General features: G+C 59.9%; 6 protein-coding genes across 9 annotated transcripts; 3 read left to right on the top strand and 3 right to left on the bottom strand.

Moving 5' to 3' along the window:
• Positions 1-243: 243 nt before the first annotated feature.
• On the top strand, positions 244-2,676 carry VAMP8 (vesicle associated membrane protein 8). Its single transcript, XM_083880541.1, has 3 exons — positions 244-438; positions 1,586-1,774; positions 2,472-2,676. The coding sequence occupies exons 1-3, from the start codon at positions 436-438 to the stop codon at positions 2,613-2,615; spliced, it is 336 nt and encodes a 111-aa protein (XP_083736667.1). The 5' UTR covers positions 244-435; the 3' UTR covers positions 2,616-2,676.
• Positions 2,677-3,072: 396 nt separating this feature from the next.
• On the top strand, positions 3,073-5,954 carry LOC310920511 (vesicle-associated membrane protein 5-like). The gene is made up of 3 exons (XM_083880540.1): positions 3,073-3,456; positions 4,169-4,300; positions 4,946-5,954. Exons 1-3 carry the CDS (start codon positions 3,454-3,456, stop codon positions 5,165-5,167), a joined length of 357 nt encoding a protein of 118 aa, XP_083736666.1. The 5' UTR covers positions 3,073-3,453; the 3' UTR covers positions 5,168-5,954.
• Positions 5,955-6,638: 684 nt separating this feature from the next.
• LOC310920508 (UPF0561 protein C2orf68) lies at positions 6,639-8,246 on the bottom strand. 2 transcript variants are annotated; one of them, XM_083880535.1, is made up of 4 exons: positions 8,054-8,246; positions 7,805-7,923; positions 7,285-7,433; positions 6,639-6,862 (listed from the first exon to the last, which is right to left on the bottom strand). In XM_083880535.1, the coding sequence occupies exons 1-4, from the start codon at positions 8,161-8,163 to the stop codon at positions 6,740-6,742; spliced, it is 501 nt and encodes a 166-aa protein (XP_083736661.1). In that variant the 5' UTR covers positions 8,164-8,246; the 3' UTR covers positions 6,639-6,739. The 2 variants fall into 2 exon arrangements, with proteins under 2 accessions (XP_083736661.1, XP_083736662.1); XM_083880536.1 differs by having other exon boundaries at positions 7,285-7,424.
• Positions 8,247-8,362: 116 nt separating this feature from the next.
• On the top strand, positions 8,363-13,979 carry USP39 (ubiquitin specific peptidase 39). The gene is made up of 12 exons (XM_083880498.1): positions 8,363-8,687; positions 9,352-9,421; positions 9,511-9,605; positions 10,140-10,276; positions 10,512-10,664; positions 11,219-11,444; positions 11,654-11,731; positions 11,804-11,871; positions 12,418-12,749; positions 13,248-13,383; positions 13,464-13,550; positions 13,671-13,979. Exons 1-12 carry the CDS (start codon positions 8,369-8,371, stop codon positions 13,716-13,718), a joined length of 1,749 nt encoding a protein of 582 aa, XP_083736624.1. The 5' UTR covers positions 8,363-8,368; the 3' UTR covers positions 13,719-13,979.
• A 2-nt stretch (positions 13,980-13,981) lies between these two features.
• On the bottom strand, positions 13,982-17,215 carry SFTPB (surfactant protein B). The gene is made up of 7 exons (XM_083880543.1): positions 17,139-17,215; positions 16,502-16,659; positions 16,046-16,114; positions 15,277-15,375; positions 14,769-15,128; positions 14,277-14,381; positions 13,982-14,191 (listed from the first exon to the last, which is right to left on the bottom strand). The coding sequence occupies exons 1-7, from the start codon at positions 17,185-17,187 to the stop codon at positions 14,156-14,158; spliced, it is 876 nt and encodes a 291-aa protein (XP_083736669.1). The 5' UTR covers positions 17,188-17,215; the 3' UTR covers positions 13,982-14,155.
• A 2,043-nt stretch (positions 17,216-19,258) lies between these two features.
• Positions 19,259-26,590, bottom strand: MXD1 (MAX dimerization protein 1). Of its 3 annotated transcripts, none has more exons than XM_083880528.1 (6): positions 26,414-26,590; positions 26,235-26,331; positions 23,376-23,405; positions 22,201-22,315; positions 21,649-21,808; positions 19,259-21,573 (listed from the first exon to the last, which is right to left on the bottom strand). In XM_083880528.1, exons 1-6 carry the CDS (start codon positions 26,484-26,486, stop codon positions 21,383-21,385), a joined length of 666 nt encoding a protein of 221 aa, XP_083736654.1. In that variant the 5' UTR covers positions 26,487-26,590; the 3' UTR covers positions 19,259-21,382. The 3 variants fall into 3 exon arrangements, with proteins under 3 accessions (XP_083736654.1, XP_083736655.1, XP_083736653.1); XM_083880529.1 differs by having other exon boundaries at positions 19,259-21,570; XM_083880527.1 differs by having other exon boundaries at positions 19,259-21,808.
• Between the last annotated feature and the right edge of the window lie 676 nt (positions 26,591-27,266).

Genomic DNA, 27,266 nt, shown 5'->3' with positions numbered 1-27,266 from the left:
CGGCCCGGCCCAGCCCGGCCCCGCCGCCACCGCCACCCGTGATGGCTGCGACAGCCAATCAGCCGTGATGGGGCGGGGCTATTGGACCACACCCCGTCAAACCCCGCCCCTTCTCTCAGACCCCGCCCCCGCGACCCCCGGCCCGCGGCCCCCGTCCCCTTCCAGGACCCCCCGGCTCTCCCAGACCCCAACCCCCCCCAGCCCCTACCACCGGCACCACCCGCTCTCCACGACCCCCGACCCCACCCTGACCCAGGCCCGCCGCGTTCCCGGCCCGCCCCCAGCCCCGGCACCCCCCTCCCTGACCCCGCAGCGGCCCCGGCCCGCCCCCAGCCCGTCCCCCTCCCGGTGGTGCCGCCGCTCCCGGAAGCCCCGGGCAGTCGGGGCGGGTCCGGAGCAGCTGCCGGAGCAGAGCCGAGAGGGGCCGGATGGACCATGGTGAGGTCGGGGCACCGAGGGGCACGGGAGGGTTACCGGAGGGTGGTACGGGGGACACCGGGGAGGGGTTCAGGGGTCCCTGTGAGAGGCGCCGGGATGTGTATGGGCTCCGGGGGTGTCCGTAGGGAAGCAGCCGCGGTGTTCCTGGGTATCTGTGGAGTGCCAAGGAGGTGTCCAAAGGGGGTGAGGTGTGCCCGTGGGGTGCTTAGGAGGTCCCTTTGGGAGCTCCAGTGCACGTGTGGGGGTCGGAGGTGCCCACAGAGTGCTTGAGGAAGTGCCCAGCGTGCCATGGGTTGCCCATAGGGTGCTTACGGCCTTCCTCTGGGGTATCCGGGGTGGGGGGGGGGGGGGCTGGGTGCCAGGGCGTGCCTATGGGATGTGGAGGGGTGTCTGGGGGACCCACAGGGTGCCTGGGGAAGTGCCTGTGGGGTGGTTGGGGTGGACATGGGGCGCCTGTGGGGTGCTTTGAGGTTCACATAGGGTTCCCAGAGTACATACAAGGTGCCAGGTGGGTTCACAGAGGGTGCCTGTAAGGTGCTTAGGGGGTCTCTTTGGGGGGTCCACACTGTGCCTGCAGGGTGCCTGGGGACATACATGCCTGAGGGATACATGGAGTGCTCAGAGGGTGCCTAGGGGGTGCTGGAGGCGTTGGGGTGTGTGGGATGCCTGTCGGGGCTCGAGGAAGTGCCCAGGATGCCCATGGGGTGTCTGTGGGGGACTCAAGGCACTTATGGGGTACTTCAGAGTGTATATGGGGTGTCTGAGATACATATGGGATGTCATGGCGGTGCCTAGAGGGTGCTTGGAGAGGTGCCCAGGGTGCACATAGGGTGCTTGGGGTGGACATGGGGTGCCTTGTGGGTACTGTGGGGGCACTTCCAGTAGGGTGGGGGGGGGGGGTATGGGGAGTGCTCAGGGGGTGTATATGGGGCGCCCATGGGATGCTGGGGTGCCCATGGCAGGCTTGGCGGGTTCCTTGGGGGTGCCTGGGTGTTTGTAGGGTGCCCAGGGTACATTGAGGGTGCTGTACAGAGCACACATGGGGTGTCTGTAAGGTGCTGTTGAGTGTTTATGGGGTGTTGTGGGAGTGTCCAGGATACATGTTGGGTGCTGGAGGTGCCCCCGTGACCTCTGCCCTGTGCTGCAGGCAGGGGTCCCAGACGAGGTCCCGGCGAATGTCGCGACAGATGCCACAATGGGCGCCGGGCGTGTGCAGGCACTTCAGCGCGAGGTTCAGGGGGTCACCACCATCATGACACAGAACCTGGAGCGGATCCTGGCACGGGGTGAGAACCTGGAGCAGCTGCACAGTAAGAGCCAGGACCTGGAGGCCACGGTGAGAAGGGCATGAGGGGCGTGAGGGTGGGCACAGGGTACCCACATTGAGCACGGGGTCACCAGGGTGGGCATGGGGTTGCAAGGGTGGGCACAAAGCTCCTTGAAGGTGACCTAAGGTCCCTAAGGTGGCACAGTATCTCCAAGGTGGTCCCAAAGCCCACAAGGTGGTGCAGGGCTCCTGAGGTGGCACTGGGTCCCCTGGGTCGGGGCTGGAACTACAAGTCAAGGAACACAAGACCCCCAAGGGAAAACAGGGTCCCTAAAGGGACTGCAGGGTACCCAGTGGCATGATATGGGACCCTTGGGTGGCAGGGGGTGTCCCTAGGATGTCTGTGGGGGTCCCCAGGTTGCAGTTGGTGTCTCCAGAGTGGCAGCAGAGGGTCCCCAGTGGGGGTAGGATAGTCTGAAGCGTAGCTGTTGGGGTCCCCAAGGTGGCAGGGCTGTCCTCAGGATCTCAGCCCATGTCCCTGTGGTAGCAGTTGGGGTCCCCAGGTGACAGAGTTGTTCCCAGGGGGTAATGGCTGTCCCTTGCATGAGATTTGGGTTCTCCAGGGTGGCATGGGTGACCCTGGATTGGCAGTGTAGTCTCTGGGGCGGCAGCTGTGTCCTGAGTGGTAGTGAGTAGTCCCCAGGGTGTGAGGGCTGTCCCTGGGGTGGCAAGGATGTCCCCATGTCTCTGAGCCCTGTCTCTGCAGTCAGAGCACTTCCGCACAACATCTCAGAAGATGGCCCAGCGCTACTGGTGGAAGAACATGAAGCTGCTCATCATCCTCGGCCTCGTGGGCATCATTGTCCTCATCCTCATCATCCTCCTGGCCACCGGCACCATCCCCACCTAGAGCCACTGTCCCCACAGAGACACAGCCACCCCAGGGCCCAAATACAGATGGGGGGGAAGAACCAGAGAGACTTGTGTGTGTGTGGGTGGTGGTGGGACACATGGGGATATGATGGGGGACACAGATGGACATGGTGAGACAGGCATGGTGACATGGGGAGGACACAGACGTGGGGACAGGCACAAGGACACAGGAATATTCATGAGGACATGGGAGGACATGGACAGCCCCCAGGGATGCGGGTATATGTGTGGGGACACTCAAGTGGGGTGACAAGAGGGACACGTGTTGGGACACAGGCATGAGGGGATGAGTGGAGGGGAGGGCCGTGCCAGGGTGCTGGGGGTTGTGCCAGGCACTGAGGGACAAAGGACACTGGTGGCACTGTCACCCTTGGAGGCCGGGTGTGGGGGGAGAACGGGGAGGGCTGGGGACAGGGACATGGGGGGGGGGGGGGGGGGGTCCCCAGAGACCCGGACATGGTGGTCCTGGTGTAGCCTCGTATCTGCAAGGACTTGGGGACAGGGCAGTTGCAAGATGCACGTTTGGTTGTCCTAGGGACATAGAAGGCCTGGGGGACTGTAGGGACAGGGGGCTCTCTGGGGACATGGGAGGCCCGGGAGACCCGGCAGCTGGGGAGGGTTGAGTGGGGGGTCCCGGGGAGCCCCGTCCCGGAGGGTGCGGACTGGAGTGTCCCGGACCTGCGGACACTCGAGGGTGGAAGGGGGGGCGGTCCCAGTCCCTCCCGTCGGGGGCGGCCGCTGGGGCCCGAGGCTGGACGGGTACAGGAACGGGCGCACCGGTAGCGGCACCGACACCGATTCGTGGTACCGGGACCATGGTGAGTCCCGGGCCGCCGCTGCCGTTGCTTTTGCTTTCGCTTTCCGAGGGGGCGGACCGGGATTGGAGGCACGAGACCCACCGGGCTTGGTATCCTCCAGTGCCGGTCCCAGTCCACGCCCCCGGGCTCTCCCTACCGACCGGAGGGACGCGGCCTCTGGGGGTGGTGGCCCGCGCGGGACTTTCCGTGTCCCTGTGTGTTCCGGTCCCGCGAGTCCTGCGTGTCCCTCGCCGTGCCCCGTGGTCCCGGTGTCCCCGTGTGTGCTCTGACCCCGCAATGTTCCTTTCCCCCCCGGTCCTCATCCTCGGGTGGCTCTGTACCCACGTCCCATCGGTTTCCTGTCCCCATGGTTCCTGTGCGCCCCCCCTCGCAGTGCTAATGTCCCTGCGATGTCCTTGTCCCCGTGGTCGGGCTTTGTCCCCAGGGTAAGAGTTTTCTCATGGTTCCCTGTGTCTCCATAGTCCCCATGATCCTCATGTCCCCTGGTCCCCACATGGCCCATCCCCGTGGTTCTTGTATCCCCACGTTCCCTCAGTACCCCTTCCTCATGATGTCCATGTCCTCGGGTCCCTGCCTGTCCTCGTGGCATCCCCATGTCCCTTTGTCCCCACGGTCCTTGTGTCCCCATGGTCTCCCTTCGCCACAGCGTCTATATCCCCGGTGTTCCCACAGCATCCCCCCATGTCCCCACACTGTCCCTCCGTGTCCCCAGGCAGGGCTGGCGCGGTGCCAGCGCGAGGCCGAGGAGGTGGTGGAGCTGATGCGACAGAACGTCGCGCGGGCGCTGGAGAGGGAGGGGCACCTGGAGCAGCTGCAGAGCCGTGCCCAGGACCTGCGACAAGCGGTGGGAGCGCGGGGACAGGCGCCGGGACACACGGCGGTGGGGGAGTGGCACTAGAGGGGACACCTAGAGCAGCTGCAGAGCCGGCCAGAGCCTGGGGACACATATGGCTCAGGGGTGGGGTGTGGCACTATAGGGACACCTGGAGCTGGCCAGTACCTTCGACAAGCGGGGGACAGCAGGGACACATGGGTCGGGAGGAGGGCGAGTGGGGCTTTATAGGGCCATGTAAATCTGGGGACACTGTAGAGGCATAGAGCCCCAGGGAGGACCTGTTATAGGAACATATAACCTGGGGGGGACAGCATAGGGATATGTAACCCTACAGATCCATACAGAGCCCTGGGGGGGACGCTCTGGGTACATAAATCTCAGGGCTGGACTTGCTCTAGGGACATCGAGCCCTGTGGGGGTAATATACATAGCCCCAGGAGGGACAAACTATTGGGACATAGAGCCCTGGGATGACCTATAGTCCTGGGGGACATTGTGGGGACACAAAGGGGCTGGGGGATACTGTGAGGACATATAGCCTGGGGAGGAAAGACTCTGCGCCATAGAAGGGTTGGGGGGTTCCTACAGATGCCCCCCAACCCCTCTTGTAGCCCTTGAGGGTACTGTCCCCTATCCCCCTCCATGTCCTCACAGAGTGAAGCCTTCACCCGCATCACACAGACAATGATGTGGCGCCAGCGCAGAAGACATCGGCAGTGGCACCTGGTGGCCCTCAGCCTCCTCCTCCTGCTCTTTATCCTGGGTCTGGCACTGGTGCTGGCCCTGGCATGGTCATCCCCTGGGACTGTCGCCAGCACTGTCCCCACCCCACAGGGGGGGACCAAGCACCCCCCCCGAACTGCAGGGACTCCGTGACAGAGCAATGGGGGGATGCCTGAGGGGACCCCATGATAAATAAACACCAGGACTTGTTTGGGGAGACTCTACAACAACAATAATGAATCAGTGGGATGATCTTCAAGGAGACTCTACAATAAATAAACTCCAAGATCTGCTTTGAAGAGACCCTACAACAAAAACCCAGCAAGACCCACTCAAAGGTAACACTACAATAAGCACCAGGAGCTCTTTAGGGAGACCCTACAATCACAGACTAGGAGGATGAACTTCAGGGAGACCCTATAATAAATAAATACCAGGATCTGTTTTAGGATGACTCTACAATAGCTAAGACTCCAGAATCTGATTTGAAGATATTCCATGATAATTAACCAGCAGGATGAACTCTTGAGAAGACCCTACAATAAATAAATACTGGGATATGTTTGGGACCCCAGAGCAACCAAGCATGTGGGACCTATTTCAGGGAAACCCTACAATAAATAAACACCAGGATCTGTTTTGGGGAGACCCTACAATAAATAAATACTAAGAGCACTATGGGAAGACCCTACAAAAACAGAGCAGTGGTATCAGCTTGGGGGAGATCCTACAATCCCAGTGATGATTTCCAGGAAGATCTTACAATAACAAATGTGCCAGACCCTCCAGGGAGACCTTACAATTAATAAACATCAGAATCTACTTCAGGGAGACGCTACCATAACAAAGGACCATGATGATCTCTGTGAAGACCCTACAATAACAAACATGCTGGACCTCCTCTGGGGAAACTCTATGAGAAATAAACATCTTAACTTTTGTTTGGAGAGACCCTACAAAAACGAACTAGCAGGACCCACTCCAGGGAGACCCTATGAAAACATCCTGGACCTTCTCTGGGGAGACCCAATAATGAACAACAGAATCTGCTTGGTGTAGACCCTAAAATAACAACTCCTCTGTGTCTTGCTGCTGGGAGACCTTACAAAAACATAGCAGTGAGATCATCTTCAGGGTGACCCTACCATAATAAAAGGCCCTGATTCAGGGACCCCCACAACAACCCACCCTGGGGAGACCCTACAACAAACACTCATGGGACTCACCCTGGGGAGACCCTACAACAAACACTCATAGGACCCACCCTGGGGACACCCTGGTCACACCTGGCCTTGGCCAGAAGTGCCACCAACCTAGGCTGGGGGCCAGAGGGGGCTGTGGCCCCACCACCAAGGTGCAGGATGCAGAGGGGACCCTGGGGACACAACAGCACCTGAGGAGGTGATAGGGACTCCAGGGAGGGGACTGGAGGTCCCTAGGGACATGGTGACACCTAGGAGGGACTGGGGGACCTGGCAACCAGTGTCACTGCACAAGGCCACCCTGGCCTAGGCTGCTGAAGGGTACAAGTGGGAATGTGACACTTGGGGACCCAGAAGCCATGTCGCTTCCCCCCCCTCACCACCCCATGCCTCAGTTTCCTTGAGCAGTGAAAGACACCAGAGCCTCGCAGCACCTTTATTGACACCGGGGAGATAGCACCAGTCCCCGGGGTGGCATCCGTCCCATGGGGGTGGCAGTGTCCAAGGGGCAGGGTTGGCAGCGTCACCCAGTGCCCCGGCGCTTGCTGAGCTCATCCTGCACGCGCTGGCACAGGGCCCTGCGCAGGGGGGGCTCCAACGGGCTCCGGGCGCACACCCGGCGTGTCACCTCCTCCGCGCTGTCCCCCTGTGGCACCCACGTCACCCACTGGGCCTGCCGCGGCTGCTGGCACCCCACAGAACCCCGCCATGGCACCCCCGCTGCCCCATGGCACCCACCTACAGCACCCACCACCCAGCAGGGCCCCTGTGCACAGCCCCCACGGAGCCCCAGCCCTGTGGTACCCATTGGGCCCTAGAGTGATGCCCTTTGTTCCATGGGATGGGACCCCCACCAACAGCACCCCATGGCAACTGACACCTGTGATACCCCCATGCCACGGCAGCACACCCTGCCCCAAGGGCTCCTACCCATCTGAGGGGCACCCACCGCACCCCCACACCCAGGGCAGCGCTCTTTGCCCCACAGAACCCCCACCCACCACATCCCCAGTCCCACAGCCGCACCCACCCCTCCGCCCCCATTCCCCGGAGGTCCAGGGGCCGCACCTGGTGCACGATGACAGCAGTGATCTGCCCGTCGTCCCCCTCATACTCGAGGCAGAAGAGCCGCGGCCCGCGCGCGGGGTCCGGGGAGACCTCGCGGGTGTCGGGAGGGGGCCCCACGCTGGCGTCGCCCCCGGGCCCCCCTGCGGCACCTGCACCCTTAGGGGGGCCTGCCGGGGGCGCCCCAGGCCAGCTCCCCCTGGGTGCGCCCCATCCCCGCCCCCTGGGGCGTTCCTATGTCCTCCCCCCTCGGGTGCCCCCCATCCCCACCCTTCGTCCCCGCCTTGTCCTTCCTCACCCAGGAGGTCGTCCCACTCCCGGGCACTTCCTCTAATCCCAACCCACCCTGGGGTGTCGCCCCTTCCCCACCCATCTTCTTGGGTCCCCCTACACCTGAATGCGCCCCGGTCCTACCCTCAGGACCCCCCACATCCCCTGATCCCGGTACTTCCCTCCCGCAACCACCTCTCGGGGTCGTCCCTCCACACCCCCCAGGTCTCCCCGCGCTACTGGTGCCGCTCACCGCTACCCCGGTGGGGCCGGTACACCTGCTGGTCGGGCCGCCGGGGCCGCGCCGGGGCCGGGGTCAGCCGCGTCCGCGCTCGGCCCCGCGCCTGCCGCACCGCGCGGTCGTACGCGTCCCTGGGCACCCCACGGGCCGCGTTACCGGCGGGGCATCGGAGTTACGGGGTGGGGGGGGGACCGAGGAACACCGGGGCCAAACCGGCCCGGGGACGAGAGTCCCCAGGGGTGGCCGGGCCGGTGCCAATACCTGGCGAGCTGGTTGCGGCGGATGTGCCGCACGAAGCCGTGGCTCATGTCCAGCCGTCCCCCCGGCCGGCACCGCCAGCCCGGGGCCGCCGCTGTGGCCGCCGCTTCCATCCCGGTACCAGGGGCGGAGGTCGGTACCGGGACGCCGCGCCTTTAAGAGCCCCGCGGGCCCGGCGCGCGCGCCGGTAGGGGGGGGCCGCGGTGCGCAGGCGCAGCAGCACTTTTCAGCTCCCGGCGGCTGCGCATGCGCAGAGTCATATAGACGGCTTGACCCTTGTCCCTGCGCTGCGCAGGCGTACATTCCCGCGCAGCCGCCATGTCGAGCCGCGGGAGGCGGGACCGCGACCCCCGGGATCCCCGTGGGGTCTCCGCCGCCTCCTCCGCCCGGGGTTCTTCCCGCAGCCGCCGTGACGCCGATGCCGAGCGGCCGCGGGGCCGGCGGGACGCGGAGCGGGAGCGCACGCGGCGGGAGGCGGCGGAGGGGCTGCCGGTGGATCTCGCGCGCGTCAAGAGGGAACCGGGCACCGGCACCGGTGCCTGGGGGGGCTCCGGCACCGCCGCCCCCGCTGCTCCCGTCCGTGTGAAGCGGGAGCGAGAGGCGGATGGAGACTCCGACCCTGAGCCTGAGCCCGCCGGTGGGGATCGGGAGGAACGGATGGGACCAAAGGGCTGAGGGAACACGGAGGACGTCGGGGAGTGAGGGGGGGACGAGACACCGGGATGGAGAGCGGGGAACTGGAGTGAAGGTGTACCGGGGTGGGTGCGGAAAGACCCAGGAGTGCGTGTGCGGACACACCAGGGTGTGGCAGAGGCATCAGGTTGGAGGGATCGGGCCCTAGAGGTGTGAAGGGACACTGGGGTATCTGGGGGCGCTGGGGGGCGGGGAGGGGTGGGGAGCGATCACAGTGATGTCCCGAAGGACACCAGGAGGAGGGGAGACAGGACTGTGGGTGTGCAGAGGAATTGGAGTGTCCTGTGAGCCGTTGGGGGAGACTCTGGGGTGTGTGAGGAGGGACACAATGGGGTATGGGGGGGGAACCGGTAGGGAAAGGATGGGGAATAGGGTGTCTAGCGGGATTCTGGAATGAGAGTGGCGTTTTTGGGAGGATTCTGGGACAGGGGGCCAGCAGGACTGATCCTGGATGTCCTGATCTCAGCTCTGGGCAGAGTTTGCAGACACCAGGGGGAATTTGGGCTTAGCACCAGGGAGGTGTAATGGAGTGGGGGCTAGAGGGGCCGTCATTTTTGTGCTTTTGGGGTCCTTGTGCCCCCCTTGTTAACACTCTCCCACCCCCCCAGTGCGCTATGGCCGCTTTGACCCCGAGGACCAGCGCAGCCGGCACTGCCCTTACCTGGACACCATCAACAAGTGGGTGGCAGGGGTGTTTAAGGGTCCCGCTGTCCCTGGGTGTCCCCCCAGCTCTCCCACAGCCCTCTGACACTGCCTCGTCCTCCCAGGAGTGTTCTGGACTTCGACTTCGAGAAGCTCTGCTCCATTTCCCTGTCTCACATCAATGTCTATGCCTGCCTCGTCTGCGGGAAGTACTTCCAGGGTGAGACGTCCCCTGGGGCTGCTGGGGGGGCACAGGGATGTGGGGAACACGGAGGGGCTGCTGGGGGGCACACAGGGGACAGCCAGGATTGTTGTGCTGCCCTGGGGACACACATAAGGACTGGGATGCTGCTGGGGGTGGGCATCGGGGACACCCCAGTATTGTTGTGAGGGGACACTAGGGGATAGGGGTGGTGATGAGAAGGACATCCAGGGGCTGGGGTGGAGCACAAGGGGTATGGGATGTTGCTGGGGTACCCCAGGGCTGTGGGGACACCCAGGGACAGGGATTCTGCCTGGTAAGGTGATGGGGAACAGCCAGGGACGGGGTGTTGTCAAGGGGTACAAAGAGGATGCCTGGGGAGGGACACAGTGGGGACACCAAAGGACAGGGTGGTTGCTGGGGGAACTCAGAGACTCTCCAGTGGGTGCAGCTCCCCCATATGTGTCCTTTCTGTGCCCCCTCCCTCTTCCCATGACTGCTCTGTGCCCACCCCCAGTGCCCTGTGTCCCTCTGACAGCATTGTCCCTGCAGGCCGCGGGCTGAAGTCCCACGCCTACATCCACAGCGTGCAGCTGAGCCACCATGTGTTCCTCAATCTGCACACACTCAAATTCTACTGCCTGCCCGACAACTACGAGATCATCGACTCCTCTCTCGAGGACATCACGGTGCGGGGTGCCTTCAGGGGTACCCCGGCTCTGGGGGGGCATGTTTGGGGTCCCCAGTTCTGGGGGGGTTGGGTTTGGATCCCTTCCAGCTCTGAGGAGTTTGGGTTGGGGTCCACCCAGCTGTGGGTTCTTCAGGTTGGGATCATCTGGCTCTGAGGTATCAGGTTGGGATCACCCTGTCCCTGAGAGGTTCAGGTTCGGGTCCCCCAGTGCTGAGGTCTCTCTTCTCCCACAGTATGTGCTCAAGCCCACCTTCACGGCTCAGCACATCGCCCACCTGGACAAACAGGCTAAGCTGTCCCGGGCCTACGATGGCACCACATACCTGCCTGGCATTGTGGGACTCAACAACATCAAGGCCAACGACTATGCCAACGCTGTGCTCCAGGTGACACTGGGGTTAAAGGCTTCTTTTTGAGGTGAAACCCTGCCAAAACATCAGTGTGAGTCTGTCAGGGAGGAATAGCACCTTTCTGCCATGAGCTGCACACTCTGAGGGTGTTCAGGCTTCATTCTGGGGTGAAACCCTCCCAAAATCCTGCTCTGGGTGTCTCAGGGATGAGTCCCACCCCTTTTCCCACAGCATATGCACCTGGGGATGCTGCCTTCATTTTGGGCTTAATCCTCTCTGAAATCTTCCTAAAATCCCTCTCTGGGGGTCCTGAAGGTGTATCCCATCTTTTCTTCTACAGGCATTACACCTTGGGGGTATAATGCAGGTGGCCTTTGAGGATCAAAGTCCCCCATAACCCTCCCCCTAACCCCCTCTGTGGGGCTGACAGGGATCAACCATATCCTCTGGATCTTTTGCAGCTCAGACTGTTCTGAGATTTTCTGCAGGCTTCACACTTACAGCAGTGCAGGGTTTGCATAATTGCCGCAAAACCCAGATCACACCTCTGGGCATCCTGGGGCTGAATCCTCCCCCTGCTCTGTTCCTAGGCCTTGTCTAATGTGCCACCCCTGCGGAATTACTTCCTGGAGGAGGAGAACTACCGGCACATCCAGCGCCCGCCTGGGGACATCATGTTCCTGCTGGTGCAGCGCTTTGGGGAGCTCATGAGGAAGCTCTGGAACCCCCGGAATTTTAAGGCACATGTGTCACCCCATGAGATGCTCCAGGCTGTGGTGCTCTGCAGCAAGAAAAACTTCCAGATCACCAAGCAGGGTGGGGTGTGGGGGGACAGGGCTGGGGCTGGTAGGCAGAGCTGGGTTTGAGGGGAAGAGCTGGACCTAGATTTGGGGGTGCAGGGCTGGGTTTGAGGGCTCTGGATTTGGGGGTGCAGGGCTGGGTTTGAGAGGCAGCACAGGATCTGGGGGCTCTGGATTCAGGGGGCAGAGCAGGATCTGGGCTCAGCTCCAGCTCTGCTGTTCCAGGGGATGGGGTGGAGTTCCTGTCCTGGTTCCTGAACGCGCTGCACGCAGCACTGGGCGGCACCAAGAGGAAGAAGAAGAGTGAGTGGGGGAAGGTTCTGGGGGGCCCTCAGGGGCCACTGTCCTCCTGCTAAACCCCTGCTGTCCCCCCAGCGATTGTTACCGACGTGTTCCAGGGCTCCATGCGCATCTTCACCAAGAAGCTGCCACACCCTGATCTGGTGGGACTTGAGGGGAAATGAGGGTGTTGAGGTGCTGTGGGGGACGTTGGGGTCCAATGAGGGGTGTAAGGGTATGGTGGGTGGTGATGGGTGTAGTGTGGAGTGCCAGTGTCAATGGGATCCAGTGGCAGGATTTGGGGAAATAGGAGAGTTGGGGTACAATAGGAATGGCAGGGTCAAAAAAAGGGGTGTCATGGTCCAGTGGGGGAGTGTTATGGTCAGATGGGGGGTGGTAGAGTCTGGTGGGGGGCTGTTTGGAAATGGGGCCGGGGGGGGGGGGGGGGCGGGGTTGGATGTAATGTAGGTGGGGGAGGAGGTGGTTGGGTATCACAGAGCACCTAGCCCAGGGGATTAGACGTGTCTGGGATCTGACCAGGGAGTTTGAGTCAAATGAGGAGTGTAATGGGGTCAAATGAGGGATGAGGGGTGTTCAGGTATGGTAGGGGGGTCTTTGGATAAAACAATGGCATATTAGGGTCCAGTGGGGGCGATGGATCCAGTGAGGGATGTTGGGTCCAATGGGGATGTGCCATGCATGTCCGGCAGCCAGCGGAGGAGAAGGCACAGCTGTTGCAGAACAGTGAGTACCAGGAGCGCATGGTGGAGTCCACATTCCTGTACCTGACCCTGGACCTGCCCACGGCACCGCTCTACAAGGACGAGAAGGAGCAGCTCATCATCCCCCAGGTGCCCCTGTTCAGCATCCTGGCCAAGTTCAATGGCAGCACCGAGAAGGAGTACAAGACCTACAAGGAGAACTTCCTGAAGCGTTTCCAGCTGACGCGCCTGCCCCCCTATCTCATCTTCTGCATCAAGCGCTTCACCAAGAACAACTTCTTTGTGGAGAAGAACCCCACCATTGTCAACTTTCCCATCACGTGAGCCAGGAGGAGGGGGCTTGGGTGGCTGGGAGCTTGTAGAGGAGGTTAAAAGCATGTAAGAGGAGATTGGGTGTATCTGGAGGGGTTGAAGGCATCTGGAGGGGGTTGTAAACTTCTGTGAAACACTGGAAACATCTAGAGGGGCTTTGGAAGCACCTGGGCCCAGGGGATTTGAAGTGTCCAGGGATTTGAAGGTATCTAGGGTGGTATGTGGGCATCTGGGGGGGCTTTGTAGGGATCCAGGAGGGCTTTGAGTGGTTTAATAGGCATCAAAAAGGGGTTTGAAGGTAATTGGGGAGCATTTCTGGGCATCCTGCAGTGTCAGGGAGTTAGTAACATCTGGAAGGGGGATGTAGATATCTAAGGGCGTGTTGTGGGCATGTGGGGGGGATCGCAACAGTCCAGGAGGGACCTGCAAGCACCTTGGAGGTGTCTGTGGGTCCTGTGGGGGTTCCCCATGGCCAGTGCCCCCCTGAGGGTGTGGGAGGTCCCCAGGAACGTGGATCTGCGGGAATACCTGTCGGAGGAGGTGCAAGCTGCGCACTCCCACACCACCTACGACCTCATTGCCAACATTGTGCATGATGGGAAGCCCTCGGAGGGCTCCTACCGCATCCATGTGCTGCACCACGTGAGTGTCTCCTCCTCGGGGGACTTGGGGGGGGCCGTGGGGACCCCCGAGTCACCCCATCCACTCCTGGGTCCTGGCAGGGCACAGGGAAGTGGTACGAGCTGCAGGACCTGCAGGTGACTGACATCCTGCCCCAGATGATTACCCTGTCCGAGGCCTACATCCAGGTGAGGGGGGACAGGGGTGCGATGGTACCCCCAGAATGTCCTATGACGCTCCCTGAACATACCCTTACATACCCAGAATGTCTCCTGTGCCTCTCCCAACCCTCTCCTGCTCTCCTGCAGATCTGGAAACGACGTGAGGAGGATGAGACAAACCAACAAGGCGCCTGAGACCCTTGTGGACACTCAGAAACCCCCTTTGGGACACCCCCTGCTCCTCTTTGGGGGTATCCCCAGCCCCCTAGGAGTACCCTGAGACCCCTTTGGGAGCACCCCAAGCTCCCTCATAGACACCCAGAGATTTGTCAGGGACACCCATAGCCCACCTGGGGACACCTCCATCTTCCCTGGGGTCACCCAGAGGACCCCAGGGAAACACCCAGACACCCCTGGGACCACCCAGTAAATGCCACCCACTATTTTTGTAACTCATTTTCACCTTTTCTCTTCTTTGGGTTTGAGGGGGATTGTGGTTTCAGCTGCTTCCTGTGACACCTCTGAGCACCCTGTGACCTCTCAGCCCCCATCACACCCTGCAACACCCTGAAACACTGAGGCAGAGCAGATCCAAGCTTTATTGGGCAGTGCTGGGTGGTCCTGGCGCCCCCCTACAGCCAGACGTGCTCCTGGCAATGCTGTAGGGCCTGCAGGGGGCGGAGAGGTCAGATGGGGGTGCAGGGCATGGCAGCCCCCCCCCCAATCCCGATGTCCGCTGTGTCCCCAGCTGACCTGGCAGCGCCGGGCAGCCTCCGGGCCTGAGCACCAGAAGATGGGGCCCAGGGCACAGGGGCCTGCGGGGAGAGACAGCGCAGGAACACCGACACCTATGGGGTCCTGTGGGGGGGACATAGGGATGAGGGATCCCTCCAAGGGTGGGGGCACCCCCAGGCCCGCCAAAGCCCCCTTCCCAGGACTGTGCCTTGGGGACTCTGGCAATGTTTTCTTGAGAGAAAGTGGTACTTACTGGGGACGTCATTGTGTCCCCAGGGTTGATGGGGCTGTGACACCCAAGATGTGTCCCCTTGAGGCTGCACCAGCATTTGTGTCCCTGACATGGCTGCTGGAGACTGTGACACTCAGGGGTATGTCCTTGGAGCTGTGACACTCTGGGTGTGTCCCCTCAGTGTTGTGTAACCCTGGGGTGCCCTGTCACCTCCTGGGGACCATCCTCCCCAGCCATTCTCTTCGTGTGCCCCTCGTATTCCCCCTGTTCCTCCTCACCTCTTCACTGACACATCCCGCCAGCCGCACCACGATGGCCTCAAGCACCCAGGGCGGTGGCAGTGTCCCCGCGTCCTCGTTGTCCCAGTCGTCCCCACTGCGGCAGGCGAGGAACAAGCGGCAGAGCAGGCGGGGGCCTAGGCGGCCCAGCAGCCCCTCGAGCGCCAGGGCCGCATAGCGCTCGGCCAAGCACTGACACGCCCCAGCCACTGGCAGCGGCAGCGCCCGGCACAGCCCGGCCACCGCCGCGGCCACCGAGCCCACGGGGACAGCCGCCTCAGCCCGCGCCACCAGCCTGCGGCACAGCCAGCACAGCGGCAACGGCAGAGCCTTCGAAGACAGCCCGGCCCCGCCGGAGCCCTGCGCGAGGGGGACACTGCAGTCGGTACTGGGGACACTGCATCCAGTGCAGGGGTTGCTGCGTGGCTGTGCCCCCCCAGCACTGTAGGGCCGTGCCGATTCCCACGGGGCCCCCGTCACCCAGCCCCCGCTGTCCCCATGTCCGTACCTGCAGGTGCGTGCCGAGCGCTTCGAGGACGGGCACGGCCGGGGCGGCCCCGGGCTCTCCGCGACACAGCTTCAGCATGGCACAGACCTGCCAGCGCTTCTGCGGGGCAGCACAGGGTGACCCGGGTGTCCCCAAGCCCCAGCACCCCATTGTGTCCCTGGATGCCGTGGTGTGCCTGCTGCCCCCAGCAGCCTGCATGTCCCTGGGAGCCACAGTGTCCCCAAAACCCCTTGCTGTGTGCCTCCACTGCCACTTCAGGAGGTGCTGAATCTGCCAGAGGGGATGATCAATAAGCACCTGAACCAGGGCCTGGCATGGGGTCACCATGACAGGGGGATGTGGGCTCAGAATACCCACCACCTGATCCAGCACCACCTGCACCAGGGCACTGACAGTGACACCCACAGTGACATCCACCACTGCAATACTCACCACCACACCTGTCACCACTGCACCACTGGTGCCCATGTGTGGTGCCTGTGGTATGGCACAGGCTACGTGGCTATGGCACGCATGGTGGCATCCATCCTGTCACTTCACCACCATGGCACCTGCTGATGTCTGCCACCATCCCAGCACCCACAATGGTACAAAACACCGTGGTGGTGTCTGTGACCATGACACCTGTGGTGGCACCCTCAGTGACTGCTACCACCTCATCAGCCACAGTGGCACTCCCGGTGGCACCTCCCTGTGTGGCACTTGCTGGCACCCACCATGACACCCAGTGACACCCACAGTGGCTGCTGTCCCCCATCCCTTCAGGCACCTCCACTGTCGATTGGTTGGAGGCCTGGCGGAGGAAGTTGAAGAGCTGCTGGCACACAGCACAGATGTCCTGCAGGAGAGGACAGTGGGGACATGTGGGACATGTGGGACATGGGAACACGCGGAAACATGTTGGACATGGGGACACAGAGGTGTGGGACATTGGGGAATGGCAACAGAGAAGGACAGGGACATGAGGAGCATGAGGACATGGGGACATGTTGTGACACAGGGATGTTGGAGGTGGGACACAGGGACATGGGGATGTGGGACATGGAACATGGGAGAATAGGGACATTGGGACGTGGAGGAATGGGGACATAGGAACCAAGGAGGATGCATATTGGTGTGGGACCATGGTGGGAGTAGTGGGACCCCTGTAGAGGGTGCACAGGGACAGAGGGAAGGGTGAAGGGATATTAGAGGGGTGTTGGGAACATGGGGGGGGGTCTCTCACCACTTCGGGATTTCCCTGGGTGAGGTGGGGGCAGTGTCCCAAGGCTCCACAGCGCAGTGCCGTCACCCAGTCCTGGCACCAAGCAGAGGGGGGCATCCCACAGCCCTGCCCCGGTGCCCCCAAACCTGTGGCCACTGTCAGCAACCGGCCAGGGGGACCTGCCAATCCAGGACCCCCCAGTACACCCCCGCGCCCCCCCCCCCCCCCCCCCCAGTCACCCCATCCCAACACCAGCCCTCTTGGTAATCCTGGGTGTGGAGGACCCCCTCAGTGAACCCTCCTGCTCCAGTACCCCATCCCAGGGGGTTCCTGGCACCATGACCCCACCTCTAAACACACACCACCCGTAAAACTCCACTCCTGCCGTCATGGAGGGACTGGGTGGAAGGGACCTGATACCACATCCTGCCCCCACCCATTCCTTATAGGGTGAACCCTCCAGTGACATTGCATACACCATCCTAGCCTGAAACCCCAAGAGGGTCCAGACCCCCACCCAAGGACCCCCTTGCCCAAGGGCAACCGGGGATCACTTCACCACAGGATCTTTGATGGAAGCACCCACCTTCGGGGGCACCCAACTCTGGGAGTGCCCAGCCCTGCAGGCATACTCAGCTCTTGGGTGCAGGGGCCCTACCTGGGGTGGTCCAAAGCAGGGTGAGGAGCAGCTGCAGTGCCAGGGCCATGGTGAGGGACAGGGCCGAGGACGGGGACAGCAGCTGGGCCATGGCAATGCTGGCAGGGCTGAACCCGCACCTCTTAAGGCCCTGCAGGTGGGATGTGGCTGCTGGGACTGTGCCAGCGCACGGGGACAGGTGTGTTACACCCATGGAGACACTGTGGGGCCTGCCTCCCCTGCCCTGCCACTCTGCTTGCTGGCCTCATGCCCCTGTGTCCCCAAAGCCTTGTCCTGATTGGATCCCCATTCAAGGGCCTCATTTTAATGTCTCCGTGTCCCCACTGAGTCCCCACTGCAGTCCTTATGTTCCCTGTTAGGGTCCCCTGTTCCCATTGGGGTTCACACTGGGGTTGCCATGTCCTCCACTGGGATCCCCATGTCCTCACATCCCCTTTTCCTCCTACACTTCTCCCTGTCCCCAATCTCCTTACATCCCCTCAACTCCCCCATGTCCTTCCCACCATATCATCATCTCCCTTCTCTCTGCTGTGTCCCCACCCCACCATGTTCCCATGTCCCTTTTGTGTCACCATGGTCCCACGCCCCAATATTTCCCCATATTCCTCTATATCACCCTCCAATCCCCCCAGCCCCCTCTGTTCCCCTGTTCCTTCATGTCCCAACCTGTCATGTCCCTCCAAAACCCCCAATGTCCTTGTGTCTCCAAACTCTCGTCTGCCCCTTGTTCCTGTATTCCCCCCTGTTCCCCGATGTTCTCATGTCTCCTCTCCCCTATCACTATGTCCCCCTCTGTGCCCTCCAGCTCATGTCCCCCATAGTCCCCAATGTCCCCGTATCCTCCATGTCTTGCCCATCCCCCTAGCCTTGTGCCCTGCCACCCCGAGTGTGGCCCCCTGTCCCCCTCCCTGCCACTCCTCTTCCCGGCATGTCCCTCCCTGGTCACCACCTTGACCCCACTTGAGAGCCCTCATTGTGGGAGCGGCTGGACGGTAGGGCCCCAGGGGGGGTGGGGGGGGCACCTGCCTCAAGTGAGGCACTGGGATGGGCCCCAGAGTGGCATAGCCCCACCCTGTGTCCCTCTGTCACCCTGTGTACCACCCCCCATGCCACCCTCACACCCTGGGCTGCCCTGTACTTGTTCCCCCATGCATCCCACATCCTTCTGCCACCTCCTGTGCCCTCTGTACCACTGTGCGTACCCCAAATTCCTGTGCTACGCCCTGTGCCCCGGGTCACAGTGACACCCTGCACTTCCCAGACCTTCTGTATCTCCCCTCGGGCAGCCCTGGGGACCATGTGGGGCAGGGGCTGGTTCAGGGGTGCCTCCTGGCCAGGGGTGACCCCTGGCACAGCCCAAGGACAGGACAAGGGACAAAGCCCCAGCCTGGCTCGGGGAATCACAGAACCAGGAGCAGCACTGGAATATAGCACCTAGGAGGGGTCAGGAATGAGGATGTGGCTGAAGGACCTGGGGTGGGGCTCAGCCTGGAGAAAAGGAGTCTCAGGGGGGACCTTCTCACCCTCCACAACTCCCCACAGGAGTGTGGATCTCCACCCTCACCGTCCCCGGGCCCTTCCCACAGCAATTTCAGCTCATGCTTCTCTTTCATAATGAAATAATTTATTTCCTAACAATCAAACAAGACAGAAATATCCATGGACACAGCAAAGATCTCCTAAACCACGGAATTCCTAAAAAAAAAAAAGCACCATTCTATTGGCTTGACATGGGGTTCAGCCCAACAATGGGATATTTACAGCAGGAACGGGTGGAAATGGGATCTGTGTCCGCTCCCAACTGCTCAACAGAGCCGAGGGTGGGGTGGATCCACTTGGGAAGCAAAAACAACACAAAAAATGATGGAAAAGCACAAATAAGAAATGTCCCAAAGAATAATAAAGGAAAGGTTGAATGGAGATGGGATGGCTCCACTGGTAAAATAAAGGATGAAACAAACATTTTGGTGCATCCCGTGAACTGGCAGTTCGGGATCTGCCTTCCATAAGAACAAAGAAAGGAAAAACAGCCCAAAAATGGGTGGTTTTGATTCCCTCCCATCCGTGCCCCGATCCGACTCCCCTCACTCCCTGGATTTTTATCACAACCTATAAAAAAGTCCTTCCTGCAGTTTATTTCTTAGGAATGCTGGTGGATCAGTGAATTCCAGGAAAGGTTGGCACCACCTTTGGGAACCCGGAGATTGCGGGTTAGTGCAGCGTTTTGGGGTTCCCGGAGCACAGCCCGACAGTGCAAAGGGCTGGGAAGGGTCAGTCTGGGATAGGAAAGAAAAAAAAAGGGGAAAAAAAAGGCATTGGGAACTCAAAAAGACAGAAACCTGCCAAATCCCCACATTTGTGCTCAGGCCAAACCTTCAGAATGTCCAAAACCAACCAAAAATCAACATTTTGTACCTCTGGAAGGGCCTTCCCAATGCCGGAAATCACCCGCCCAGAGGGTTCTGCTGGGATTCCCCAGGTGACGGCAAAAGCCACCTCAGCCATTAGCCCCAAGGGCTGATATTCCTCTTTTTCTTGGTGTTTTCCATCTTTTTGCCTTTTTTTCCCTCTTTTTGCTAGTGCAGGGGGTTGAGCTCAGGTGCCCACGGTCTGCAACAATGCCAGAGAGTAGAAAATTCCAGCAGCTTTAAAGGAAAATTCCTTGTGGAATTCCTTTCTCTTAGGAACCAGAACATGGAAAAAAGCCAGAACCTGGGGGATTTGGGCAACTTGTGGGGCCTGTAGGTGGCTTTCCACTTTCCCAAGTGAGCCAGGAATGGGATTGGGGTGTTGAAAAGGAAAAGAAAGTGGGAAAATGAGAAAGTGGGAAAGGGGAACAGAAAAAGAGAAAAGAAGGAAAGGAAAAGCAGGAAAGGAGGAGAAGGAGAAAAGGGAAACAAGAAAAGGGAAGAGGGGAGGGGTAAGGAGAAAAGGAAAAGGAAAGGAAAAAGGAAAAAAGGGGAAAGGACAAAGGAAGGAAAAGGGAAAAGGGGAAAGGACAAAGGAAAGGAAAAAGCACTCCTGCTGCTCATCCCCTTGCACTCCATGGAGCACTTTGATGCCTTTCAGCACCTGCATTTCCTGAAAGGGACTGGCAGAGGGTTAGGGTTGTATGCCAGTGCCAAGAAAAGCCCTGGGAGAGCTCCTTGCTGACTCCTCACCAGGGCCTGTCTGGCTTCATGGGGCTGGAAAAGCCCTTGGACCAGCTCGAGGGGAAAAGGAAGGTGTTGGAAGCAGAGCCCTCTAGATGTCAACATTCCCAGAACATCTCTAAAAGCAGGAAGTGGTGGGAATGCTCTCTCCAGTGCATTAGGAAACAATCCCACACCACGGACAGCTCATGTGTGCTCTGGCTTGGAAAGCCCCCTGCCCTCTGGGCCTTCCCTCCCTGTGGTGGCTTCTGGAATCCTCCACAAGCCTGGAAAAATCCCAGGTGGTTGGACAATTTGGGGAGTCCCGTGGGGTTATTGCTGAGTAGAGGCATCATCTTTGTGCTGAAGGGGTGGAGAGAATCCATGGGCTCCCTCCGAGGTAGAAAAAATTTTCCCCGAGACTAGAAGCATGGAAAGGGAATTCCAGGAGTCTGGAATGCTGTGCCACAGGAGGTGATGGTTTTGGGTTTAGGGAGGGCAGAAACTTCCCAACCTAGAGGTGGCTGACCCGAGGGATGAGGATGGCTCTAAGTCCTTGGAGCGCTGTTCCCCATGCCAGGAATGCTCTGGAATGATGGGAGGGCTAGGATGGGGTATCCCTGAATATTTAGAGTTGGGGAAAGGAACCCTTGACTGAGGCTGATCCCTGTGCCCGAAATGCTCTGTGTTCCCAGCTTGGCTCCACTTTGTCCTGGATGGAAACTCCACAAAGGATCAGTTCTCTCTTTCTATCTCCTCCCAAAAACTCAGCTTTTTGGGTCCTGAGGATTGGGAAAGTGACATCGCCAGCCAAATGTAGAGAAGATAGGGAATACCGGGCAGCAATAGCCTTGGAAAGAACCCAGGGAAGGCTCTTGAGGTTGCTGTTATTGCCAGGATATTCCTGGGCGCTTCAGGCTTGGCTGGAATGTAGGGCCTGGCAGAGGAGGTTTGGCTGGGATGAGTGGCTGACAATGCAAATAGAGCCCTGGGAGCAGCTGGACCAGTAGGATGTTCAGGTGTTTCCGTGCAGGGAATACTGGCAGGGTCAGTGTGCTGGCTAACGGGATCCCAAGGGGACAGTGGTGGTGCCATGGTGATGGGAAGTGCTTCCTAAATCCCAACAGGAAGCTTCCGGCTGCTCGCCAGCTTTGCCCTGGTCCCGCCGGAGCTGGAATATCCCTCGTCGCTGCCCAGGCTCTGGAGGCTCCCGCGCTCATCCGAGTCACTGGGGCTGCTGCTGCTCCAGTCCAGATCGGCTGGGAGGTCATCTGTACTCTCCACATCCACATCCATCTCTTCTGCTGTAGGAATGGGAATGGTTGGAGTTCCAGCACGGCCAGGCCTCTCACTGGCCATCCCCCAGTGAAGGCTCTCACCTTGATCCGAGTCAGAGCGCTCGGAGGAAAGGCTGGAGCCGATGCTGTCTATTCTGACCCGCTCCATTCCCAGCTTTTCCAGCTGCCGCTGGAGGTGCCGCTGCTCTCGCTGCAGCTGCTCGATCTGATGCAGGGCCCGGCGCTCCTGGTCTTCCAGCTTCTGCAGGGGGGAACACAGCACCCTGAGCTCCAGGATTCCCTCAAACGCATGCAGCACACACAGCACCCTGAGTCCCCGAGATTCCCTCGGAACCACTTGGCATTCCTGGCCCAAACCGCCACAGTGCCACTGCCAGCTCCCGAGGGGCTCCCATCTTCAGCATGCTTGGGATGTGAAGCCGTGTGGATTACAACTCTCCCAGTCATCCCATCCCAATACTGGCTCTCTTCCAGTTATTCCTGCCTGATATCAGTGCTCTCCCAGTTATCCCAGCCCAACACATCCCTCCCCCAGTTGCTCCTGCCCAACCCAGCACTCTCCTAGCCCATGCCCCGTACTGGGATGCTGCTCTCAGCTCCGATCTCGATGCCAGATCCTGTTTTTGGGCTCACCTGGATGTGGAGTCTGGCCCTGGTGAGGAGGCTGAGTGTCGTGTGCCGCCCAGCTGCTGCCCCCAGCGGCACCAGCCCCTTCAGCCTCTCCAGGCACAGCCGGAGCTGAGCACGCCTGGAATGGGAGCACACAGTTGGATCAGCTTCCTGAATGGCATTCCTACCCCTCTGGTGTGAAAAAATGGGGTGGTGGGAGTTAAACCCGACCAGGAGCCTTCCCAGCCTCCATGGACTTCCAGAAACTGTGAGAAAACTGCAGCCAGGCAAAAGGATGCCTTGGAAAAACCTCATGGATAAATCCTGCTGGCATCCTGGGCTGTTGGGATGATCCCAGGCAGAGACACCAGTGACCTTGGAATTCTGGGTGAGAATATCCACTTTTGGTCATTCTCTTCCCAAAAAAGTTCCATCTCAGGAGTGCTGTTTGCTGTTTTCTTGTCCAAACTAACATCCGGCTGCAAATCCCTTGGGACTGCTTCCTTTCCATATTTTTAGTAGGAAGAGGGTGGTTTTGGATACAAAAACCCCAGATCCCTGCAAAAGGGACTGTGCTCCAGGAATCCTCCCTCTTCCTGTAACATCTGGGTTTTCTCTGCTTTAACAGGTAGGACATTAATGCTGGAGGGAAACTCCATCTCCCTGAGGAAATCCCTTTTTCTGCTGAAAGCAGGGATGCCTCCAGCACATCCCAGTTTCCCTGTGTCCACCACTCCAATCCCAACATGTAGGTCAGATCATTGGGAATGGGTTGTAACACCCATTCCTGAACTGCCTGATCCTGGGCAGCTCCAAATGGATTTTGCAATGACCTGCTGGTCTTGTTTGGGATATGCTAGGAGTGAACAGGGATTTCCTCACCCAAAGGACCTTGGGGTGACAACACAGGCAAAAAAAGTGGGATTTACACCCACTCCAACTGGCTCAAAGATGAGCCTGTGAGAAGATAATTTTCCTGAATAAGCAGAGCAGGAGCTGACTGTGGAGATGGATATTATTCCCAACAACCAAGGATGGGGAATGCCTTAATCCTTGATGTCCTTTATCCCGTTCCTTCCCTCCCACTCCCCCTCTCAACCCATCTCATTTTGCTTTTCCAGAGGTATTCCAGGGGTAGAAACCGCAGGAAAAGCAATAATTCCTCCCAGCCCAGCTCCTGACAACCCTCTGGGACTCACCTGTTCTTTTCCATCTCATTGTGTGTCGACCTGGAAAAAAAGGAAGAAGTTATTAATTCCTCTGGCTGATTAGGGATTAACAGTTGGGATTAACATGTGGGAATTAGCAAAAGCTCCCTGGAACAGCTGCAGACCTGGGGGACTTCCAGAGCTCCATACCCAGGGATGGTGAATGGTGGCATGCAGATGCAAAAATTGCCAGATAAATGGCAATAAAAGGGTCAGGAAAACCACAAAATAGGATTTTAAACCAGAAACTCAAGTTTTAGAGGTGGGATTGGGATCAACAGCTCATCCCTGTCCCTCAACCTGCCAGGAACATAACGTGGAAAAAGCCTTCCCTGTGTCCAACAACACAGAGCAGTTCTGGAGGAGACACCAAAAGCACCACCGACACATTAAAACCACGACTAACCCCCCTGAAACTCTCAGTTTCCATGGAGCTGGGAAAAGGCAGAAAACACAAGCTATGGCTGACTTGCCCTCCACTGAAATACAGGAAGAAGCCATAGGAGGCCACACAGCTTGTGTTCCCAGGAGTGGTGCTTAGGGAGGAGCTGCTTCCCAGCCTACTGACTTCCTAAAACCTCCAGAGGTCTCAAGAAGCTCCACTCTAATTTGGAAAAAATGTTCTTACATGCCTGAAACCGTAAGTGTGGGAATAACCCACAGCCTGTTTGGATGAGGATGTTTACTGACATGGCCCCATAGGATCTAGAGGTGCTGGAAAAACAGGGAATGTCACTGAAGGGAAAACCAGGGATGTCACCAAAGGGAAAATGAAGGATGTCACCATCACAGCAGTGGAAAATGCTCTCTGAGGTCTCCTTCACTTTTCCAGCAGCATTCCTGACGGATCACCCTGCTCCAGTGGTTCTGTTGCCTTCTGGCAAGATCGGGGCCGCACTTCCCACATCCCCAGAAATGTGGGGGTATTCTATCCCAGAAAATCTATCCTAGCAGAAACACTTCCCCCTCCAATGGGATTATTCTGACACAATGGAAGTGCTCAGCTCTCCGGCTCCTGTGCAGTCTCTCCATTAAATTTTTCCCTGGATAAATCTGTATGTTTTACACGCAGATCTTTACCAAGGGCTGCCATGGGCTGCAGCCTTACGAGTTTTTTCCTTGATTCTAAATTATCCAAACACTTCCTGAGCACTGGCACAGACAGGGGTGAAGCTCCCATCACCTCCACAATCCTTAATTACAAATTCATAATCTTTTCTGCCTGGATCCTTCCTGGAATGGCTGTTTTTTTCTTTTGGACTTGCATTCACCATCACCAATATTTAGAAAAAGATTAATTAATTGATGGATTTTAATTTTGGATAAAATAAGCAGGGACAGAGAGGATGGCAGTTTCACCCCGGGGCAGGTGGAGCTCCCACATCTGTGGCTTCCACATCCCCTCCAGAGTGATCTCATGCCCACAGAGTCACTGATTTGGATTCTCACCAGTGTGAACCTGCTGATCACCAGCTTTCCCTTTGGCATGCATTTTTTATTCCTAAAAATCATAATAGATTGGCCCAAAGCAAACAAAACATTCCGAGAAGGAAACCCGGAGCGTGTCCAGGCAGGAGAAACCCTCAGATTCACCTGGAGCCTGCTTGATATGAGCCAGGGGCCCTGGCTGCCCCTCGAGGGGCTCCTGACACTCTGAAACACCTGCATGGGAACTGCACCAGCCCAGAGGGATGCAGGGAATCACGGCTTGGGCAAATCCAAGGATTTGTTCTGGCAGCTGCCAAAGGTCAGCTGCCGTGGCGTCGTGCAGACGGGATTGCTCCCAACCAGGAAAAGAGTGACAGATGTAGTGCCATCAGGGCCTGGCTCCTCCCTGGCACCATCCGGCACCAGTGACATGTCGGGATGGACCTGCTGCCTCTCACAGTGTCCTCTCAGCTCGGGGCACATCCTGGAGTCAGCCCTTCCCAAAATCTGCTGAGGGTTTCTCGCCAAGAGGATTTGAGTGATTTTAAGGTTGTTAAAGTGATGGAATAAAGCCTCCAGGATGTGGAGTTTGCTCCTGGAATTCAATGTGGGTGCTTGGAGCCAACTTAAACTTTGAGAAAAGGTGGTTTAGGATTTAAAATCAGCAAGGAGTAAGAGGGAGGAACAACCAAGGAGGGATAATGGGAGGCTCTGGGTGGGTTTCAGGGTAGATAATTAAGGAGGTGGCAGGAGGGTCCCCTACCACGGTGCTGTGACAGCAGAACCTCTCTGAGCCAGTCACCCAGGGACAGAAAGGCCCCACCCATGGTGTCACGCCCGGTGACAGCAGGACTTTGGTGACAGCAGAGCCCCACCCAGTCCTGTCACACACCCAGTGACAACAGGACCTCACTGAGCCGGGTCACCTGATGACAGAAGGATCCCCCACTGCTGTCACACACCCAGTGACAGGAGGAGCTCTCTGTCCCCCAAACACCTGGAGACAGGAGGGTGCCCCCGGCCTTGTGACACCCCCAGTGATGGCAGGGGGGCCCTACCAGAGCCCAGGGACTGGGGAGTCACCGCGGCCCAGCCACAGGCCCAGTGACAGGCCCAGCCACAGGCCCAGTGACTCCCCCTGAGCCGAGACACCTGGGGACAGGAGCCCCCGGCACTGTCGCACACCCGATGAACCGGGGGCGTAACCCCGGCCCGGCCAGAGGCCCAGGAACAGCGGTCTCACCGGCCTGAACACATGGACAAAGGAGCCCCCTAGGGCCGGTCACCCACGCCCAGGGGTGCACCGGGCCCGGCCGCACGGTGCCGGGAGCTCTCGGGGCCAGGCCGGGCCGGACTCGCAGCCCCACAACTGCCGGGCCCTTTCGGTCCGGTCTCCCCCGCCCCGCCCGGTGCTGCCATCACCTGCCGCCGCCGCCGCTCCTCCGGGTCTTGGCGCGGCGCCGCGGGGCCTCCCCGTCCTTCCCGCCGGGCCGCAGCGAGGCGTAACCGTGCTCGGCTTCTGCGGAGACACAACGGCGGGCGCGGGTCACCGCGGCGCCCGGCCGGGGGCACGGGGGACACCGGGGGGGGGCAGGGGGTACCTCGCTCCCGCCGCTCCAGGAACTCGGCGGCCTCCAGCAGCATCTGGATGCCGAGGCGGGGGGGGGCGGCCATGGCGGGGCCGGGACGAGCCGCAACCGGCGGCAGGGGGGGAGCGGCGGCCTCTGCCTGCCCCGAGCGCCGCTCCGCCAGACCCCGCGCACGCCACGCCCCCTCCGCCCCTCATTGGTAGAGGCTGAGCGAGGCCCCGCCCTACACCGCCGCTTATTGGAGGACGAGGCTGAGGCCCCGCCCAGCGACTTCACGGGCGGCGGAGAGAAAGCGCGGCCGCATCTGCGGACACGCCCCTCACTCGCTGCCATTGGACGAAAGCGCCACACCCTCCTACCATTGGCCCGACCTCCCCACGGCGCCCCGCCCAACAAAAGCGGCCCCGCCCCGCTGGCCGCACGCACTGCCGACTCACTTCCTGCCGCTCAGCCAATGGCGAAGCCGACCAGGGAAGGGGCGGGGCCCCTGCTACGTCGGGCAACGTGAGCCGGGCGGGAATCCCCCCGGACAGGGACCGATCCCTGGGAATGGGGACCACCCTGGGCAGTGACAGACCCCTCGGGACAGGGAATCCCCGGATTAGGGCCAGACTCCCCCGGCAAACGGGGACCCGACAGGGACAGACACCCCCACAGAGCTGGGACCCCGACCCTCCCTGCCAAGCAGCCACCCTCCTTGGAAGGGACCCCCACGCCAGGGCAATGACACCCCCGGACAGGCCCCCACTCTGTCCCACTGCCAGGAGCACCTTGGGCCCTCCAAATGAAGAACCACCCCGAGAGAGCACCCCCACTCCAGGCAGGGCTCGTAGCACCCAAAGCCCCTCCTTAAACTGGGAGCACC

The sequence above is a fragment of the Zosterops lateralis genome (genome assembly GCF_965231275.1).
Source record: "Zosterops lateralis genome assembly, chromosome: 30".
Lineage (NCBI taxonomy): Eukaryota > Metazoa > Chordata > Aves > Passeriformes > Zosteropidae > Zosterops > Zosterops lateralis.
The sequence above is the reverse complement of the archived record's forward strand: the minus strand, read 5'-3'. Positions and strand labels throughout refer to the sequence as shown.

Coding starts and splice junctions, on each gene's coding strand:
- SFTPB (XM_083880543.1), bottom strand. CDS start 17,187: ATGGCCCTGGCACTGCAGCTGCTCCTCACCCTGCTTTGGACCACCCCA. Junction 16,115..16,501: donor CCCAGGGAAATCCCGAAGTG/GTGAGAGACCCC, acceptor CCTCTCCTGCAG/GACATCTGTGCTGTGTGCCA. Junction 15,376..16,045: donor CCAACCAATCGACAGTGGAG/GTGCCTGAAGGG, acceptor GCTGCCCCGCAG/AAGCGCTGGCAGGTCTGTGC.
- LOC310920508 (XM_083880535.1), bottom strand. CDS start 8,163: ATGGAAGCGGCGGCCACAGCGGCGGCCCCGGGCTGGCGGTGCCGGCCG. Junction 7,924..8,053: donor CGCCGCAACCAGCTCGCCAG/GTATTGGCACCG, acceptor TGGGGTGCCCAG/GGACGCGTACGACCGCGCGG. Junction 7,434..7,804: donor CCGGCCCCACCGGGGTAGCG/GTGAGCGGCACC, acceptor CTAAGGGTGCAG/GTGCCGCAGGGGGGCCCGGG.
- VAMP8 (XM_083880541.1), top strand. Junction 1,775..2,471: donor GCCAGGACCTGGAGGCCACG/GTGAGAAGGGCA, acceptor CTGTCTCTGCAG/TCAGAGCACTTCCGCACAAC.
- MXD1 (XM_083880527.1), bottom strand. CDS start 26,486: ATGGCCGCCCCCCCCCGCCTCGGCATCCAGATGCTGCTGGAGGCCGCC. Junction 26,332..26,413: donor CCTGGAGCGGCGGGAGCGAG/GTACCCCCTGCC, acceptor GTGTCTCCGCAG/AAGCCGAGCACGGTTACGCC. Junction 21,809..22,200: donor GGGCCAGACTCCACATCCAG/GTGAGCCCAAAA, acceptor TCCCCCCTGCAG/AAGCTGGAAGACCAGGAGCG.
- LOC310920511 (XM_083880540.1), top strand. Junction 4,301..4,945: donor CCCAGGACCTGCGACAAGCG/GTGGGAGCGCGG, acceptor ATGTCCTCACAG/AGTGAAGCCTTCACCCGCAT.
- USP39 (XM_083880498.1), top strand. CDS start 8,369: ATGTCGAGCCGCGGGAGGCGGGACCGCGACCCCCGGGATCCCCGTGGG. Junction 11,445..11,653: donor CTTCCAGATCACCAAGCAGG/GTGGGGTGTGGG, acceptor CTGCTGTTCCAG/GGGATGGGGTGGAGTTCCTG. Junction 13,551..13,670: donor TGTCCGAGGCCTACATCCAG/GTGAGGGGGGAC, acceptor GCTCTCCTGCAG/ATCTGGAAACGACGTGAGGA.